The sequence below is a fragment of the Oryzias melastigma genome, linkage group LG23 (genome assembly GCF_002922805.2).
Source record: "Oryzias melastigma strain HK-1 linkage group LG23, ASM292280v2, whole genome shotgun sequence".
NCBI lineage: Eukaryota > Metazoa > Chordata > Actinopteri > Beloniformes > Adrianichthyidae > Oryzias > Oryzias melastigma.
This window is the reverse complement of record NC_050534.1, coordinates 11,546,710-11,568,097: the sequence shown is the minus strand read 5'-3', so window position 1 is coordinate 11,568,097 and position 21,388 is coordinate 11,546,710. Positions and strand designations below refer to the sequence as shown.

At 37.1% G+C, this 21,388-nt stretch overlaps 1 protein-coding gene and 1 long non-coding RNA gene across 2 annotated transcripts in view; one reads left to right on the top strand and one right to left on the bottom strand.

Moving 5' to 3' along the window:
- Positions 1-85: 85 nt before the first annotated feature.
- The window catches only part of LOC112155789, a 32,944-nt gene continuing 11,641 nt past the window's right edge, over positions 86-21,388 (top strand). Inside the window, exons 1-3 of the long non-coding RNA XR_002920846.2 lie at positions 86-109; positions 1,467-1,590; positions 13,270-13,379. This is a non-coding gene — a long non-coding RNA (uncharacterized LOC112155789). The remainder of the gene's footprint in view (positions 110-1,466; positions 1,591-13,269; positions 13,380-21,388) is intronic.
- Positions 15,500-18,292, bottom strand: LOC112155783 (transmembrane protein 229A). Its single transcript, XM_036210201.1, has one exon. It carries the CDS (start codon positions 17,813-17,815, stop codon positions 16,802-16,804), a length of 1,014 nt encoding a protein of 337 aa, XP_036066094.1. The 5' UTR covers positions 17,816-18,292; the 3' UTR covers positions 15,500-16,801.

Below are 21,388 nucleotides of genomic sequence, written 5' to 3'. Positions count from 1 at the left end.
TTTATTGAAAAATAAACATTTTGCTTTACCTTGTTCCCAATAAATATGGTACAACCCAATCTGCCCCTGGCTTTTATGACAGGAATGTGAGTACTGGGAAAGGGAGGCGGTAAGGAATAAGGTTCAGTCAGCAAAGATAAGATTTTTTTTGTGTGTATTAGCAGCTACTGGATTTAGGATTATCAGGAAGCTAAGCCCACACTTTAAATTAACTCATTAGGATTTAATAGGGGTCTCCTAAGAACCACAAAGGTTACAATTTTCTTTCAAAGATAACAAAAGTCCTAAAAGTCAAAGGTCAAGTTAGGTTTCAGATCAATTTCTGTAAGATTATTAACAATTCATTTGAAAAAGAAGACCTCCTGAACTGCAATGCCACACAGCTCGGCTGCGCTTGTAAATAACGCAAGGGAAAATTAAATCTGCTCCATTTCTTTAACATCACCTCAGGGCTCAGTCTGACATGTGCGTGAAAATACATCTATATTTTTAGTATCCCTCCATTTTTATTTATTTTTTAATTCAATTTTCAAAAATACAAATCTGGAATGAGAAATTAAAGTGGGAATATAGTAAAAAAAAACAAATATGTGTCAAACATTTAATAAAAAATGACAATTATTTCAGTAGATAATTGGTTGCGGAAAAACGTGGATTTGAACAATAGCTCTCCTGCCCGGCTTACTACATTTTTTTCAAGCTCAATCGCTTTAGGGAGATTACCCCCACTTTGCCATATGCTCGGTCAAACAGGTTGTTCTACTAACACAAATAAATTCTTCCGTTTTGTGTCACACTTTAGCGCACACGTCTATCAGAAAAATCAAACGCTTAAAAACAACAGAAATAGCTATTATTAGCTCAAATGGGTTTATGTAACCGCCCCCCTTAAGGGTACACTTCTTGATGTGTTTTTTTCTTTTATGTTGAAAAATTAGCTAATTTGAAATCCTTAAATTTGCTTTTTTTGTTGTTCTTGGGACGTCATCCTAATAATAATCAATAAAATAAATTATCTAATTTCCTTAAAAACTTGCAAAATTATAATAACATCAGAAAGAACTAAAATATTTTGTTTTATTCAAGCAGGCAGTCATTTTTGTGCAGATTTTAACGACTTTCTGCATGTCCGCTCCTGTCGGTATTGTTACACAATGGAGCGGTTATATTCCAGCAGAAACTGCATGATGTCTCACTCTTAAGTTCTGGGTGGGACGGGGTGAGAGCATGTCTGTTTGCAGCTCCTGCCTATGTATATGTATACAAGTGCACGTGGTTGTCTGTGTGTGCACAGCAGCAGAGGTCATCCAGATTATACACGGTGCTCAGCCGGACCCACTGTGTCTGAAATTACAACCAACTTTGCAATCCTAATGGGGACAAATTCATGAAAATGCTTAATTTTTCTGTCCTAAGATTTAAATTTATTTATACTTCTGCTTATATTTTGTAAATTCTGTCTGCAGTCTTTCAATTCCACGTTCTGACTCGTGGTCAAACCTTTCCCCGCTCTTGTCGAGCTTGAAAAACCAGAGAGTCAGGAGAAGAAACACCCGAGGAAACTGCTAAGCTCCGCCCACCTTTGCCTTTGTGAGTATCACAATGATTCAGCCTGATGAAATGGTTCAAACATGTCCATTTCGTAAACACTGTCAGGGTTGAAGAGTAAAAATATGCACATACTTGCAGCTTTGTTATTTTTTTGTATCAAACTTTATTGACAAACTTTATTGACAGTAGTTAGTACAATTTTTCTATAGAAAACAAAGGAAAAAAATATGTAAGACACCATAAATTTTATTAAAATGTCATACAATTTATTTCAAATATATACTTTAAACGGAAACAAATAGGACAAAAAATACAAAAAACCTTCAAATATTATAAAAAATAAATATTATATGAACAAATTTGATAAAATATTATATTTTATTATGAGAAAAATACAAGAAATATCAAAAAGGGAGTAAGAAGAACTTGTTTAATTATCACTGCACCCATTATTTATTATAGTCCTGTTCCCTTTCTAATAAGTACATGTTTCATTTCAGGATCACATATATAACTACACTGAAATATATAAATATTAACATACACACAACATCATCATCAAGACACATTTGTCATTTATAAACATTCTTTTGGTTCCATTTAATTCTTATTCCTCAACACACCCAAGTGCATCCCTACACAGTTTTAATTTATATTCATAAATATTTACATACGAAGGCCGAGAACAGTCTACGTTACATTTTTTTTAGCTCGTTTTCTTGTTTTTCACGTGACAACGAGATAATAGATCTCGCTATCATGAGATAACAAATGTTGTTTTCTCTTGATATCAAGACCAAAAAAGATAATATTCTTCATAAGCAGGAGAACTTTGAAAATCACATTTTTAATGGTGATCACAGTATATCTGCTTGTAGACACGAAAAACTTTGAAAATAAGATTTTTAAATATTGATCTTTATGTAGCGACATTTAATATCTCGTCTTGTGATATTTAGATGATAGATGTTAAAATCATGAGAAAATAAAATTTATCTCATGACAACAACATCTATTATTTCATCGTATGATAATCAGATAACAGATGTTGTTATCACAAGATAATGTTTTATCAAAATAAAAACATCTAATATATTGTCTTGTAATATTCAGATAATAGATGTCTCTAATAACACAATAAATTGTACAAATAAAGGAAGGTAGGCCATTCTTGTCTCTGTAATTCTGGTATATATTAATGTAACTATTAATGTTTTGTATGTGTGTAGATTTCCATCAACAATCATATTTCTATATTTGATCTTAAACTCCTTTAATGTTTGGATGTCTTTTTAAATGTAAATTTATAAATTCAATTGAAACTGTGAAAAAAAAAAATATATATTTTTATTAAAAAATAAAAATTCACAGAGCTGTAAAGTTGATAAATAATAAATAAAAAAAGGTTTTAAATTAGTTTACAAATATAGCCAAAGTAAATAATAGTGTAAAATTTGTATTTATAATTCTAGGCTGTAGCTGTAATAAATAATGGTAAAAATATGCAAACACATATGCTATACCAATAATATAATCATATATATAAGTGTAAACTTTGTTCCACTATTCATGTTTTTTGGGATTTTTTTTGGTCATTTTTAAAATTATTAATGGTAAATAAACAAAATATAATTGGAAAATTTTCTTCATTATTTCTTTAAGTTTTCTATAAGATGTTTTGAAAATGTACATTAGTTATATTTTGTGTCTATTTTTTTTCCCCAACTTTTTGGTATATTTACTTTTTTGGCATTTTTATATAATTCATAATTTCTTACATCCTTGAATAAAGGCACAATAATAATAATAATAAATGTTTTTTTATTTAAGGGAAGTAAAAACTCAACACAGTTTTATCATTCTGAAGTGCTTCTGAATTACAAAACTTTGTTAAATTAACATTATTTTATTTTATTTTTTATACAATATTCATGTTAAAACTTGTTTTTTTTAATCATTCAAATGGTCAGTATTTATATTCCAAAAATGAAATGTACCAAATGTGAATTTAGTTCCTATTTCAGCAAATTGATCTAATATTAACATGTTTTGTTGCAGCAACAAATCTGCCAAAATACTTTATATATTAGTGAACTAAAGTGAACGTTGTAGAAAAAGTATCCTTGTAAGTATAATCATAGATGTGTTTACACAGACTTTACTTTTACAAAACTCTCCTAAGCTGACATGATGCGATGAATCAAACAAAAGCTACATGTCTTCACAGGATTGTAATGAGGAAATGTACAAAAAACCCACAATTCACTGGGTTTTTTGTGACAACAAACACTTGTTGTATTTACACAACCACAATAGAGATTGTTGTCTGTGCAACACACCCACCTCTCTTTTTCTAAGTTGTTACGTCATCCCGGCGAAATGACGTGCAGGCAGATGTTTTTGTGGTGTGGACATAAACGCTTGTTTGGGGGGAGTGTGCAGAAGTGAGAGCTAACATAAGCTACGGGTCACATTTACTGACCCATTTTTTCCAGAAAATATATTCACAAGAGATTTAGGCAAAAATGAAACATGAATATTAAAATTTGATGTCTGGAGGAAGAAACCCCCTCCAGGCCTCTTTATGAATGTTTCATTATAACAGCCTTTCCGCATATCCTCAGAATGGGAAACAATGAGGGTTTATTTTTTTGGGAAGTGTCACAACTGGGTCAGTAAAACAGGCCAGCATCTTGTGGAAATTCACTTTAGGGGGAAACATTACACCATTGAGGTTTGAACAGTAGAGATTATACAGTCCCATTCACAAAAGAAATGACAAAAGAGAAAAAAAAGACCCAGACAGTTTAAATAACCACTGAAGATGATGGAAAATTCCCTTAAGCGTACTCTTTCTGACCTTACTTTTAATCACATACGTGTTTTTTCTGGTTTTTAAGCAGTGGAAAATATTACAAAAGTTTGCCTTTATTAATCCAGAGATCCCATGTTCATTAAAAAAGTGCACTACAAAAACAGGCCCCTAAGAAATTAGTTAAAAATTCTTAACATTTGATTTTAAATTTAAAGCATTTTATATCTTATACTAAGACTCAATTTTCGTACTATTATCATAGAAAAAAATATTCCCCCCACAAAAAAATTATACCTGTCGTTTAATTGTGATTTCCTATGTTCATATATATATATATATATATTTATTTCCTATTATATGTTTTTTACAGTCATGTAAACTGCCTCTCTCTGCTGTTAAAACCTCAATAGGATTACATAACCGACTGCGATGCACTTCCACAACTGAACCACAAGGTGGCAGCACTATATCAACTTTAAAGAGATTTATGCTTTTTTAGTGCCACTCAGTTACATTTTCTACCTGTTTTTATCCAAGATAATAAAATAAACTCATTTTTTGATTGAGCAAACGAACAGAAAGGAGCCTCTCAAGAGATTTACACTTAAAAAAACAGTATTTCTGTCAACAGTGGTATTTATCCTGTTTGTTTCTTTTTTTTGACTTTTTTATCTTGTTTCTTCTTTTCATTTAAATGAATCAAAAATTATATATCATCAATAAAAAATATTATCATATCATATTCTTTGTATGTGCAATGCATATAGAATCTAAGTTAAATGAGTACTCATCTAATTTTTTCAACAAATGCAGCCAGTGATGTCCAGTTACCGTTACCCCAGCATCTGCAGCATCTTTTGGGGATCACTTTTCTAAAAGTCCTCCTCAGTACAAAGTGAATTCCAGCAAATGATCATTAAAGGTTTGTAACACCAAACACCTTACTGTTGGGGAGAAGGTGACATCTGCAGTTTTGATTTTGCAGGCTGCTCATTCAAAAGACTGAGTGTCATCCAAGGTTCTGGAGCGGGTTCTGGAACAAATGCAGCCAACTTGCTGGATCAAACGTCTTGTCTTGGCATACCAAGACAAGATATTGATGCAAATGCCCTGAGAGCTGAACACAGACTTGACAGAGTAATCAAGGCAAGCCGCGGCAAGTTGGGAGTTCTCAGGGATGTGACTGTAAGAACATTCCCAAGTTATCCTGTTTCAAACACGGAGACCAAGCCAAAGGAAAGCAAGTCTGCAACACATATTCCAGCCACAATCCTACATCCAGACATGAAGCGCATTGTGATTCTACTAGTTGAAGATCAGTAGAGTACTACAAATATGAGCAAAACCAATATCTGAAATACTTGGGTTCAAGAACCAGGAGTTCAAGAAGTTGGGAGTTTCTCCAGCCGGGCCAGACGTGCCCATGTCAACAACAAACACACGCCTCACTTGTTCACCACTGAAAAAAAGGTCTCACACCTGTTTCTGTTTGGTCTGATTCCACTCCAGTTCCAGAAACAAAAACCAAAGACACAACCGGTATGAACTAATAATGGATTTATGTTTAAGAACATCTTAGCAGAACTCCTGGATCTTGGGATTGAGTTGATTCCATGTCTTTGGAAAACGAGGTCTATTGAGTCGGGCAGGAACTGGTGGAGATCAACAGCCTCAACACTGCAGCTACAGGATCTCTCAGAGATACATTTAGCGCCCTCAGACCCAGAAATGATTCACACACCTTGTAAATTTAGGCTAAACCTTTATACAACCAGGAGGAAATAATGGAATCAATGTATAAAGTAGTAGTAGTAGATTTTCTACAAAAATTGCCAGAAGTCCATGTACTTATGCTGTTCATGACATATCAGGAGACTATCATCCGGCCATCAACAAATGAGCTTATATGTAAAAACAAAATAAAAATACATATTTTTAAGTTGGTTCTTGAAGTCCACGGACGGTTTTAGGTCAATTTCCTCTGAAAATTGTATTTTATTTTTCTTTGTTTAAGAAGAAAGTCTCTGTTTCAGGTTTGATTTCAGGTTTTATAAAGCTTTCTTTATGAAGTTTGTATGATGTCTAAGGTGAAACAAAGTAAACCTGATACAGCTTCCTGAAGTGGGTCAGAGCTGGTCTGCAGGGATGCGGTTCATGGATCAGCTTCCAGAGGGGTTTGACAACAAACACGGATGTTTTTAGTCAAAAAAAACAAAAAAGTGATTCTGATTCTGTTTTAAAGGCTTACAATTATTGAGTTTTTTCAAGCTTTAGTATGAATTTTAAACAGATATTACATTCAGTGAAGTTTGAATTAACAAAATTATTACCAAAGATAAAGTCAGAATGTTCGTTTGAAATCATTATGAAACTCCAGTCTGTAAACAGGATGGGGAAAAACAATGAAAGATGGAAAAACGTCTACAGAGACAGAAATATCATCAGTCAAGGGTACCAAAACGGCCATAAGCACAATTAATACTGGACAAAAGGTAAACAAATCTCAGACTAAAACCAGACGAGGGTTTGACAATCCCGGACCAGCCCCCAATTTACGTTACGCCCCAATTTATGTTATGCCCCCGAATCCCCTAGACAGAGAGGTACAGATATCAGGTGTCAGGATGGTGAGACGGAAACCTGGTTAGAAAGCGCCATGTCACAGTAAAACAACAGTTTCCTGACCGGGACTTTTCTGTGTGCAGTCTTGTAGCTTTCCTCAGGGCATTCCAGCTTTCAAAAGGTTTCATAGGTTCATTGTTTGCTCTAAATTCTCCCTGTTTGTAATTGTTTTCCTGTACAGGTGTACCCTGGCTTCCCTCAGCAGCAACACAGTTACGCCCTGGCAGTCTCATGACCCCCAAAAAGGTACGACTGGTTTAAAAAAAACAGATAGATGGATGTAAACTGGCTGATTTAAACAGTACCAGAAGATGTATGAGATTCCAACACATTCTCACTCCCAACTCGTCACATATTGATGTTTGGTTAAGGACCCCTCCACGTCACTTTTTGTTGTTTTGGGTGTCCCTAAGTCATTGTTTTTTGACGTGTTCCCATTAACCTTGAGCTATCTTGTAGGGTTCATATGACCCTAACCTTATATTGATGTGTGATCCCTCCCATGACAAAGGTGGACAGGATTTCATGTCTGCCACGGATACCAGTAAAGATAAAAAAATCCTTGAAATAAAAAGTTCAGAACACTGTCTGATGGGGTCCAGATGACCCTAATTCTAATGTAAACATGTCTAGGATAGCACAAGGGTTACATTATGGGTCCCAACCTCCGAACCGCGAACTGGAACGGTCTAGTGCAGGGACACAGAAGGCACCGTTACCCTAAACCAGTACCAGAAACCTGACACCAGTTCGGATCGGCCACCGAGTCAGGATCCGGTACCAAATCTGGCACAGCATCCAGTGTTGCGCTGGGTTACGGTACTGGCTGTGACCTGAGGACCAGTGGGCATGTAATACCACATCCAGTACAGCATCCAGTACTGCATCCGGTACTGGCTCATGTCCAGTACTGCATCTCGTACAGGATCTGATATTGCATCCGGTGCCGGGTTAGGGTAACGGTATCGGCTGTGCCCTGAGGAAGAGGCCGTGTTCAGTACCGCATCCAGTACCAGGTTTGGTATTGTCTTTTAGGTTACCAATACCGGCCATTTCCTGTGGACCAGTCCGCGTGCGGTACCGCAACCCAGGGTTGCGAACCCTTGATTTAATGAACAGCCAGTACTTCAAAAAACAACGAGTTGGGGACACTTAAAACGTCAAAAAGTGACGTCCGTTACCAAAAACCAACATGTGACAACATGGTAATGAGAATGTATCAGAGATTCCAGGAGAGTGGTGTTTGAGCTACTATAGTTCTTTACCACATATGAACACATTCTCACACCCGCTACGTATTGTCCATGTATGTAATTTGGGCTTTTCATGATACACGCTTGATGTACATAGTTCATAAGTGTTTCTTGCGTTCGTTGATGTGTGCAGATATATATTAAGGGTTTTGGCTGACAGGTCTTTACATGATTTCAGGTTTAAACTTTAAAAAACTCAGTTTGTTTGAGTTTTATGCAGTTTATGTGTATTTTACATAGTTAATGCGCAATTATTAAGTAAATCTTACACGGATTTTTGCGAGATGCATACACAAATTTGTGGCTTTCCACGAGCATTCTACTTATGTTCACGTACTATTATGTCTAACAGACTTATACATTTACCACCAATGTATGACTTTCATTTCACGCCTGATCTATCGGATGATACTGAGTGGGGATCTCCCACTCTCCATGCTCAGACGAGCCAGATGGGGACAGTACCCGGCGCCAGGCTGGGGCGGGTGCAACTCTAGACACATGCCAGGCTTATCTTTATTGCTCCAGTGAACCAAAAACAGATGAAAAATGATTTTATTTATGATGTAGATCCATTTCTTGCATCCATTTGCAAACTAATAGATCCATGAACTTTTTCGTTTTCCATGTCCAAACTGGGATCCAGCTTTAAACAGTATGTTTAGATACTTACAATATGGCTCGCCATTTTTGTATTACTGCTATTGTTAAGTCGGGGTTGTGAGAGGGTTTTAAGCTAGTACGAAAACATGTAAACAGAAAACTTTTGTCACTCTTAATTTTTGGCTAAAAACAGCATAATTTTATTTAAAAGACCACTAGGAATGCTTTTTAAATAGATCAAATCAGTGGGATGAACATGATGCAGGTTTCTAAGCATTGCACTGAAATGAGAGAAGCTGTGTTTACTCGTCTCACCTGTTTCACATGTTGTGCCCGACCCGTGTAAAAGTATCTTTTAAATATTGATCAGTATCTTTTATAAGAAGGAGAAATTCAAGTCAGAGGGCAAAACCTTGAAACCAAACGATCCCCAGGGTTTGTATTTGTTCAGCAGCTGCTCTAAAATTGGCTGGCAGCAGTAACGCTACACTGCAGCGGGCGGATCTGTCTGTGAGAGCGCAGCATCTGCATCATCCCCACTCCAGTAACACTGACGGATCTGTTTTCCATGAAGCTAATCTCCCAATTCCGGGTAGGGCTGCTTTGGTGGTTCCAAATCGCGTCCAGGAAGGAGCGAGAGTTTCCCAGAATGTACAGGTGATAACAACAAGAGGAATGCTGTGTTACAGAACTCTCCACTGAAACAGATTTTGACTGGCTCCTTTAGAGGCTGACAGCAAGTCACTCGGTTAGATTGGATGGGTTTGGGTTACAACTTCTGCACCAGGACTGAGAGGTTTCCACACAAGAGGTCCACCTCGGTGGGGAGTTTGGTTTCTTTGCTGTAACAACACACGGCTGAAGGAGTAACCTCTGCGTGAGGTCGTAATCGTAGTGTTCTTTCACGGACAGACGGAACATTTGCATGTTTTTGTGTTATGATGATTCTATTTGACTTCTGTATCAGTGATTGTGTCTATTAGATGCAAAATCGTCTAGATCAGGAGCAACAACCTCAAATTGACTGCTGAAGTACATGTCAGAGTAGCTGTAGACAGAAAAAAAAGTCCATTGACGACACTGGAACCTACTGGTGGGGTTGCAGTTACACTGCCGTCTTTTATGAAGGAGCTTTGGTTTAATCTGACTTTTGAAAGATCTACAGTCCTGTGGGTCTGTTACCTGTAACTGTGTCATGTCATGCATGAATGTGGGTTGTTGAATAGTCTCCAGGTGTCTGTCTAAAAGACTAAACCACCAACAACAGACATTACTTTTCAGCTTTGATCGTCTTTTGATCTATTTTCAAAGGATTCCCGGTTTTCTTTTAATAATAATTATGTTATTTTTAACCAGAATCCAAAAATCTATGCCAATCTATGCGAGATTAGAAGTTTGACTCTGAGTTGTGGGCAGGAATGTTGGCAACTCCGACCCCTCTTCCCGTCAAGTGAGAGGTCTATTTATGACCATTAGCTCACGGCGGATTCACACCGCATGCGGAAGGGCCGCAAAGCGAATCGTGCAGAATCTGCTTTACTTCTAGTTTTTTCACGATGGTCAACAGGCATTTCTGTTCAGCTGTGGTTATTTACAGCTTCTACAATGAATTGGACATCGTCCATCTTGACTTGTTGCCAACTGCTCTCTGTCTCTTTCGTTGATTGTGTTTTTAGACACCCAAAAACACTGCTCCTTAGTCGGCTTACTATATTGATCTGTGTTTTTTCAGAGACTCCTCCGGTTTGTCACAAAAACTCAGACAACTCAAGAAACTTTTGCTTTCAAAGAAATTTCCCAGTATTCGTGGAGGTCTCCAGTCCCTAACCCCCGCGAGTAAGGGGCCAATACTATGATTTCATCTCTACAATCTGTTCAGATGCAAAATATGATCGCATTTGTCAACCGTAGTATTTTATTGTGAATTATTGGTTATATTTTGAAAATTGAACAAGTTTGAAAAATAGACAAAACGCCAAAAACAATCGCTGCACGACTGGAGCTGATCACAGAGGACCGAGGTGCTTCACATCTGGTGTGAACTACACTATAGGTTAACAAGGGCGCCGGATTGAAGCGGCCTCCATTCTGCTATACTTCAGCGTGTCGTGTGAACCACCCCCTCACACCCCCAATCTAACATTACCACATTACCTGTTGCCGACTCGGATGATGAAAACTAAAACGTATATGGATCAATTCATCTGCAAGTGGATGTACCTGAATAGAGCGGAGCCGCGTAACGTATTTTCTGCGCTCTTTAGCAAACTGTATTTTTTCGTTGGCTCCTGATTCACAACGATTTAAATGAAAAAACACTAAAAAATTGAATTTTAAGCTCGACTTTCTTTATGTATGCCCCCGTCAACAGAGAAATGACATAACAACCCATAAAACCATGATGGTTTTCAGTCTTTAGTCATTTCCTGTGGTGAAACAGGACCCTTTAAACACGCAAATGTATTGTTCTTTTGGTCTTTAATTTTTGTATGTTCTCTTCTATATTTGTTTTTTCCCCCTTTATTTGGTTAGCTGGATAGTCCATCTGTGGTGAATCACACCAGGATTCACATTTTCAGGATGAACAGAATCACATGACAATTAACAGCTTTGACGTAAATTAATTTGAAAAAGTAGTTCAAAACATACACGTAAAACTATTCTTTTTAGGCTATTTGCCAACTTTTTTTTACTTTTATATTTTTATAAATGTCTTAAGAAGCTCCAACAAAACATTTGGGCATGCTTGACAGAGAGAAAATGTTAAAATAAATAAATAAATAAATAATAAACACATAAAAAAAACTCCAGGACGTATGCTTAAAAGTGTTTCAGAGATGTGTTTTTGCAGCTCTACCCACTCCCTGTGGGTATTTGTTTGCATAGAATTTGACTTTATGTAAATGAAAGAAGAGTTGTTGCTGCAACTTGTTTTTTGTACCTAAGATTTGGTAAAGATTTAAACAACTACTTTTTTGTAGTTAAAAAAAAATAGATACGGAACTATTTATTATATAGTTTCTCCATTGGGCTCACAAAATTGAAATCTATTGAGGAAGTAAAAAAGATTAAAACAGGACATAACTTCAATTTTGGCCACAAAACCGTGAGTGTTTACTCATGGTTCTTAGTACAATAACAAAGTTTGTTAATGAGAGTCTCGGGAGCATCGTTTCTGGGAGGTCCCCTCAGAGCCTTCTCTAAAGCAAAACAAACCGAGCGAAAAGGAGTGAAATATCCGTCTATGCAGGTTAAAAATGATTTGATAACCTCCTCCTGTTCAGTCTCTCTGCTTGTAAAAGAGATGAAGTGCAAGTAAGACTTTGTTATTTGTGTTGATTCAAACTGCACAGTGGTGTAGTGGTTAGCACACTCATCTCACAGCTTAAAGGTTCTGGTTCAAATCCCCATCTTGGTCCTTTCTATGTGAAGTTTGCATGTCCTAACGTTAGCATGTTTTTGTCACGGTCCAAATACATGCTTCATAGGTTAATTTGTGTGATTGTGGTCCTGTGGTTTGATGTACCCCATCTTGGCTCAACAGTTAAGCTCTGGAAATTCCCATGATCCCATGGGGGATACAGGAAAATGGATAGATGGATGGATCAGTTGTTTTGGCTTCATTTGTTGGCGTCCTTGCCAGAAATGTCACCAAACTCAAGTATTCTGACAATGTGTGATTGACGAACCAGCACGTTCAAGGATGTTAGAGATTTACGGAACTAAGAATTAAATGTCCTGCTATTAGCAAAAAAGAAAACGTCTTTTGGGGAAACTCTTTAACACCAGAGCTGTCACAGGTGACATCGTAACAAACACTAATGTAACTTAATCTGAAAAAAATATATATTTTTCCATGAAAGTAATTGAAAGCATGAATGTAAAAATTTTGTTTTGAAGTTATTTGCCTTGAGTAAATATTTTTGTTAACCCTTTAACACCAGAGCTGTCGCAGGTGACCTCTCAACGACACACACGCTCTTTGACGTACCCAGAATCTTCGACAGCTCACACGATTACTGGAAAATGGCTGTTTTGGATGCAAAGCCGCTTTTCTCTGCGATTGAATTAATCCGTTTGTAAGCGGTTGAGGAGTTACTCGAAAGTATGTCAACACTGGAGCTAAAGCCTTAAAGAGTAAATAGAAACAGTAAATGTTACTGCTCAAAAACAAACAAAAAAAATCCTCAGCATGTGTGACTAAACACAATTTTGTTATAAAGGTTAAAAAATGTTTTTTGCAATCAGGAAAAAGAACTGACTTTCTTGTGGACCTACCCCCTAGTGGTTACTTAGTGAATTGCACTCCTCCCGATTGCTCCAATTGTCGAGGCATTTGAAGCAGTAAGGGTGTCCCACAGTTTCTTTTGCGGAAAAGCCATAGCGACTTTTTAAAGTTATAAAATAATGTTATGTGTTTTTCAGGCAGTAGCAGCTAACGTAGATGACCGACGACTGTTGATGGTAGTAACGACCGAATTTCCAAATCTCACCGCTTGGAGGGATAAATGTAGGGATAGGGAGAAGCCGTAAAGGTAGGGAACCAGTTCATTTTCTAACACGTTTTAATCCTGAATCACAAGAATGACTCATTTTAAGCATATTCACTTTCAGTTTCTGTTATTGCACAAAGTGGAGATGCTGAGAACGACACAGGAAAACCTCAGAAAAAAAAATTTACCAATCAATAAATCCTCAACTATTGTTACTAGTAACTGTAGCCAAAAAAAGCCCATCAATGATCAGCCCTAGAGAATAAAACAATTTCAGATAAATAAACAGTTTCTACAAAAAGACACTCACTCATTTCTAATCAAATCAAAATGTTTTTTATTTCAATCGTAAAAAGGAATTTGCATTTAATTTAGTTTCCGTGCATTTTAATTTTTTTTTTTAAACAAAAGTGCAAAACACAGAAGTGTAGAATAATTTCAGTACAGTTTTCGGCCATAAAGTCTTTGTTAGATGTACAAAGTTATTCATGTGGCAGTAGGTGGAAGTGTTTCAGAATGCCAAAAACTAGCAACAACAGCAGAACAGTCGAAATGCTCCGTAATAGTTCTAATAAGTGCAAAATGATGTATTTAAGACACAATTTTGCATTTCAGATAAATAAAGACGTACTTTTAGTGACATAATTTGCAATTTAGTTTTAGCCTGGGGTTCAAGTATTTGTGCAGATCGGGTCTCTGTTTGCACATCAAGGCACTCGAGCAAAGTAATGTTTGGTTCATAAAATATTCACAGTAAAATCTCCCCCGGCTCCAAATATCCACTTATGCCGTCTCGTCTTTGCTACATTTATGTTTCGGTTCATCTGTGGCTTCAATCGTCTATAAGAAGTCATGTTTAGAATCTTAGTTTTTTATTTTTTTATTTCTAAGAATAAAAAAAATGACTCTCGACTGGAAATTTTAGGTAGAAAAACATGCAGTTTGATGGGTGACGTACTATTTTTTGTGCAGTTTTATCATGCAGATGAGTGAAAGCGTGCTTGTACGAAAAGTACATAAAAGAGAAATAGAATAAAAATTGCAATTCTGCAGCTGAAATTCACAAAAACGGGAAGTTTTAGGTTTGAAAACCATAACATTAGAGATTAAATTTCAACCATCTTAGGTAAACAAGTATTTTCCCAGAGGCAGCCATTAAATTATTACATTATATCATGCTAAAAACTTAAATAATATATTCTGGTTTTACATATATTTTTCAAGAGCCATATAATTAAAGTGGATGTGTAAAAGAAACTGAGTTTTACCTTTAAAGCTTTCAGCTGTAGGTTTAAATTTAAATTCTCAGAAATGTTTCTATTTCGAGCTAACTTCCAATGAAGCGTGATTCTGATCACATCCCCAGATCAAAGTACAATTGGTAAGCATTTATTTAAATAAAATAGATCAATAGTTTCCATTTTCACATCTTCCTCAAACTCAATAGCAGCCGTTTCTTCCTGCAATTTAAAATGTGCAACTGTCAGCAATAACCAGCTGTGACTTAAGAAGAGCTGCTGTACCATATCTTCAAATATGGAACCAGATTTAATCTTTAGTTATAACGTCAATTTTGTGTTGTCTCTTTTAAGTTGAAACTGCGATGAAAATTGTGTTTTAACATGTTCTTGTAGCAGTTTCTCTTTCATTGTGTATCAGAAGCAGACGCCATTTAAAAAAGCTAGTAGATGCATCAGGGGTGCTACTACGGCAAGCCAAAAGCTCCATTTTGAGGCATACTTTTGTAGACAAAAGCCTTTTTTTTACCACTGAGTGGTATTGTATGGTACGGTCCGGTTTAGAGTGGTGCAGGCAATTCAGGTGAGGATTTCCACGCAAAGTTGGACCGTGACGCCGCATGCGGGGAGAAGTCCAATAGCTTTGTGTCTTAGTAATGCGACCACCGCAAAAGTTTTTTATATACTTTGTATATATATATATATATATATATATATATATATATATTTTTTTTATATATATATATTTTTATATAAAGTATATAAAAATGTATGTATACATATATATATATATCATATATATTAAAAAAAACGTTTAATGTTGTTTAAGGGAAGAGAATTTACTTTGTATATATATATATATATATATATATACAAAGTATATAAAAATGTATGTATACATATATATATATATATATATATATATATCATATATATATATATAACTTTAATGTTGTTTAAGCGAAGAGAAGTACAGACGCTTTCTTCCGCCTAACTGGACCGCTCCATTTCTCTATGGACCTATAATCAAAAAGGGCCCAAAAACGGTACAGTTCGGTTAAGTATAATGGGTCCATTTTATGATGTAAACGTACAAAATACCAGACCGTACCGTACCGCTCAGTGGAAACGAGGATAAATAGATCCACGAACGTCTTTGTTCTCCTCGTCTGAGCTAGCTTAAAACTGTATGGCTGGGTAGCTCCAATATTTCTCGCCATTTTTTTTCACTGCTAATGTTAGCTTGGGGTTGTGAAGCTAAGCTAGCATGAGGGACTATGTCTGAATTCCCACTCTAATCCCTAACTATTTAAAAGCTATGCAGTGCTCTGAATTTTAAAAGTAATACGAACACCATTTTCGCTCTTTTTCTTTCTAAACGCCACATATGACTTCACCTGTTTCACAAAGTGAAAATTGAATCAATAAAATTATTTCACGACGTCAATTTATGAATCCACTGTGTTCTGATGATGAAAATGTGGACAGTTTATTAAAAAAATACGTCAAACTAATTTTGTACGCAAAAATGTTTTCAACCGCAATGCATCGTGGTCTATATACGCTGATGTAGTGAGCGTCGATGCTCACTAGTTTTTTGCAAAGACTTCTAGGAAATTTCTATTTTGCTCAATCTTGGAATTGTAGATTCGGACAGCACTAGAAAATGTCAAAGGGTCTCCAAACTACGGCCCACGGGCCGGATCCGGCGCTCCTCCACGTTTAGCCCGGCCTCCTGGGAATTATCAGATAAATATTATTTATTTTTTCTCAATCTGTCCGATCCAGACCCACATATAACATGACTTTCTATTCCACTTTTTAGTATTATTTTTTCCTGTGAAGATTACAGAAATTATTTAAAATTTGGCTATGTGTTGTTTATTCGAAAGACAACAAATGTTTATGTTTAGGCTGTGATTGTTACACTTTTCCTGTTAGCCAACAAACCGACCCCGACTCAACATCAGAGAAGAAAACTAGGAAAAGTGTGCAAACATATAGATGAGGGGAAGTGGGGGCGGGCTTACTCCGTCATCCCCACAACTCATAGGGAAATTTTCAATGAACTAATGCCGATCTGTAAAAAACTATGTCCTAGAAAATTAAATATATTTTATTTAAATTTTGGATCCAAGCAGCATAATTGTAATAATAATTTTTTTGAGTAGGTCTTTAAGCCACGTTTTAGCTAAAAGGTGTTCAAAATAAAATAAAAAAACACATTTAAAGTTTTTTTTTCTTTGACTCTGTTTGTCCATTAAGTTCTCCGTTCTCCACTTTCAAGCAGACAACCTCTTTGACCCACTTGATTTTGAGCAACACGTTGGAGAGTATGTCCTGGTAGAGACTCAAGCAGATCCATCCCGGGAGGTAGAGGAGGGTGATGAGTCCCATGAAGTTGTGGGGGTAGTGGGAGTAGTCCCAGGAACAGGCGTCGAACTGCCGCAGGATCAGACCCCAGGTGAACTCCCAGGTGTAGATGAAGCAGACGTAGATGGGGAGCCGCCTCAGGGTCCCCCAGCCTCGGCCGAAGTGCAGATGAAGGTAGAGCTTCTCCACCACGAAGCTGCAGCTCCCATACATGATGAAGGACCACAGAGACGTGTGTCCGCAGAGGCTCCGGTCAGACTTCTCCACCAAGTTGAACAGGGAGGTGAAGAACACCTCATCCAGGAAGCCGTGCATCCCAAAGAAGAGGAACCGGGCAAACCCTGGCAGGGCTTGGAGGGGTCGCTGACCTCCACTGGTCCATAAGGAGGAAGGGTGGTACTGCAGCTGGGACATCCCTCTGTGGAACACCTGAGAGAAGTACAGAGCCAGGATGTAGTGCAGCACCAGCTGCGTCCCAGACACCACCCGCACCTGCTCGGTCAGGGTCTTCACGTTCCCGATCAGGATCTGGAGTCCGATGTAGACTGACGGGTAGAAGACGAGATGAAACGCTACGGGTCGACCTTGGAAACACCTCTTTTGAGAGTATATCTTCTCCAACGCGAAGTGGGTCAGTGAATGCATCACGCAGAGATAGGGAGAGGAAAAGCCCACCAGCTTAGGGTCCCGGTGGTTCAAAACCCCCTGCAGGGATGACAGCAGGACGTCCAAAGTCACGCCGTGCATCCCGTAGAAGTACAGCCGCATCCACCGCGGCAGCTCCCGCACGGACTCCCCCGCTCTCCGGCTCTCTTTGGACGGTTCTGGTTCGGCGGGTTCTCTGGGAGAACCGCGTCGGCCGGCCATGATCCGTCAGTGTGTGGACAGATTAGTGCGTCTTCCTCCTGCACATGCTTTGTTGTTGTGCCCTTCTAAAGAGAGCTGCGGCGCTGTACCTCCCGGTAGCGGATGTGGCGTTCAAGTGCAGCTCGGAATTACTGACTTCATTATGAAAACTCAAGAAAATCCCATTTAGCAACCTATAAAATTAAATGACACATGTTTACAATAAATGAATAGATCAAAAATGGTAACTTCAAGTCAATTCGACTTTTAAGTCATTTACTTCTTCTTTTTTTGTAAATAAACTTTTAATTTTGTTTTATTTTACGTATTTTATTTGGTTTATTTTATTGAATGTGTGAGTGTTGTGATTTTAAAGTAATGTTTTGTCTGCTTTGAGCTCCACCGCCAAAAAAGGAAGTACCAATAATAATAAAATTAAATGTTGATTATTCACCACGTTTTATGACTTTTATTCTTTAGATGTAAACATTAGAACTAGGAATGTAAGGATGCAGGCCACGCCCCCGTTTATTACAGGCAAAAACAGTGTCGTGCTCATTTTTACGATAACAGTGAAGGCAGCATCCCCGCAGCTGCCAGAGCCGGGTCGCTTGGCGCAGACGCAGTGAGCAACCACCCCAAAGTGACGTCGTGACGCTATTGTAATTACATGTCATTAATGATAATCACAGCAGATTACAGCGCTATAATGCAAGACCAACTAAACTCATTTGTTAAAGCGACACAGAGGACGACTGTCTGATCCACGAAGATTAGACCAGAAAATAAATAATAATAAATACATACATAAATAATAATAAATAAACAAATATATAACAAAAACAAATACAATAATAAAATTATTAATATATTTTTTAATCAGATTTTTATTAGAGTTCCATTTAATTTTAATGCAATAAAACAAAGAAACCCATTTTAAGATTACAAACAAAAATGTTGTTTATTTTGTATACATAGACAAAACAACAATACTAATAATAATAACAGCAACAAGTAACGCATTTTAAAATTAATGTTTCAAACCACAAATGAACCGGCGGCACAAATACCCACAGAACAGATGAACTTAAGGTAAACAGGAAAGTGATAACATCTGTGTACATAGAAAATGAAGACGTTTGGCCTTTGATGGGCTTTCGTGGAAAGATCTGTCACGTGTTTTTAATCTGATCTCAGCGAGAGGAGCTGCTGTTTCCAAGAGAAGATTGAGGTTTAACAGGAAATTCATGAGAACAGAAAGATAGTGGTGAGATGTGGGAGTTTAAGGTGGAGGTGGGACTGCCCTTAGGATCAACTTTGATCCCCTTTCCTGTTTGTCGTGGTGATGCGTACTGACAGATGAGGTGATGATCATGTTTGCAGATGACACTGTGATCTGTAGTGGGAGCGGGGACGCCGGTGGAGGAACAGAAGAGAGGTGGAGGTTTATAAATGAGAGGAAGTCATGAGGAACGGTGAGGAGGAGGCAACAGAGAATGTGGGAAAGAGGTGAAAGCAGGTTGGAACGGGTGGAGAAAGGTTTCAGATGTGATGTGTGACCCAAAAAAAGAGGAGTGAGAGCTGCCATGTTGTTGATTTAGACACCTGAAAGTGAGTCTGCTGAGTAAAACATGCCCTGTGAAAATAGCTCAGTGAGTGCAAACAGAAGCCGCAGACAGGAAACTGCAGCTTCAACATTACATAATTCTTTTTTTTTCTTACAGAAGTTGTTGCCTCGTGCATCTGGCTCATTTCAGCTTCTGGAAACAGTGGTAAAACTACAGCCATGTTTGGTGCAACTCTTCCAAGTGCATGACCATAGATGGGAGCAGTTGTGTCAGTGGCTAAATTTAAAGGACCACATTTCCTCCTCAGACGTTTGTTTTAGCTGAAGCTCTCACTTTGAGGATGTGAGACTGTGAGTGAAGTTTGTAGAATCTACCAAATGAAAGAGTCTTTGATTCACTAGAGTTCAAAGATGTGTCTGCGGTTTGTTGATGTGTGCACGTGCATGTGGTGTGTGCGCTTTCCTGTGCCTGGCAAGTGTTATGTATGCTTTTGTAGGTGCACTTTAAAAGAATATGAGATATTCTTGGCCTTTTTGGAGTTCAAAGAAAGTCCTAGCTAGCTTTAGAAGTCTCTAAATCACATTTATTTTATTTCTAGAGAGACACTGAACAGAGAACATAAGAAGCGGCCATCATTTTTTAACAAGTCAATTATTATGTTGTGCCGACACAAATGCTGAGTCATCGTTTTTAGCCGATCTTTGCAATTTTGCTCCTAAATTGCCGCTCTGCTTCAACATTTGTACAAATACAGATTTTTATTAACCTCGTAAAACATCAAAGATTTGAAAGAAAGTTCATTTTTTTAATGAAGACATTTCTAAATCCATAAACAATTTTTTTACAACATAATTTTTATAAGTATCAGTTATGATACATTGGGTGATTTGGTACGTTTTTGCTCAAGATACTGTTAGTTTAAGATGTAAAATAGTGTTATAGGAAAAAGAGCACCTTCTTTACCTATTGTCACAAATTTGATCAACACATTTTTAACATGTATTATGAAGAATTAATCATCAACAAAGTTTACACTTTTTAAATAAAGCATATAGTCATTAAAACAATATAATAGAAGAGTTATTCTCACCATAAAGCTTTAAAAATTAGCTAAATTTTCACTGCCAAAAGTGAGATTTCATGGGAGCAACCATTTTGAAATGAGCTAGAAAAGTCTTTCTACTGCCCCTAGTGGAATGATGATGAACTACAGGGCAAAAAAGCATGGACCAAGTCATACACAATGGGTTAAAAAGAGAGAGAAAAATGTAAATACAAAGGGTTTTAAAACATAAAAAAATGAGAAATGTGTGCATTGACTATCGTACGAATGAGGTTAAAAGTTGATTTTAAAACAATTGAAAATTAGCCACATTTTGACCAGGAGCTTCTCTGGCTTCTCAAACCTGATGTACCTTGAAGTGTATCCTAGCATAACAGTTCTCTCCTTTTATTTTCTTATTTGTCTTCACTAATTCATTTAGATTTTGCTTGTGAGGACTGGTGTTAAACTTTTAACGCCAAATGTCGTCAAGAACCCGCCTTTTAATCTAGGATTCCACTTAATTTAGCATCACCTTGAATTAGAAAAAAACTTTGAAGATTTTTTTTTTTCCCATAAAATTGGAAATTTAAAAAGTTTTGAAAATTACCTCTAGGTGTGCATGTATGTGTGTGTCGTCCTCCAACTTACTGGCAATCTGACCAGGGGGAATCCCACCTTCGCTTGTCAGTAGCTGGGATAGGCTCCAGCAACCCCCGAAAGGGATTCAGCAGATTCTGGCAATGAATGGAATATAATTTAGGCATAAACCACAATCATATCTGAATTTATTTGTGTAAAAAAAATTATTTTGTGTTTTATTTTTTCATTCAAGGTGATGCTAAAGTGGACTTATAGATCATATAGTCAAGTGCAAATTAGCGATATATAGGAAGGGGTTAAACTTTTGCGCAGAAAAACAATTTTTTTCTGTTTTGACAAGCTCATTGTGGTTCTGAATTCTGTTTTTTTTTTTTTTTTTTT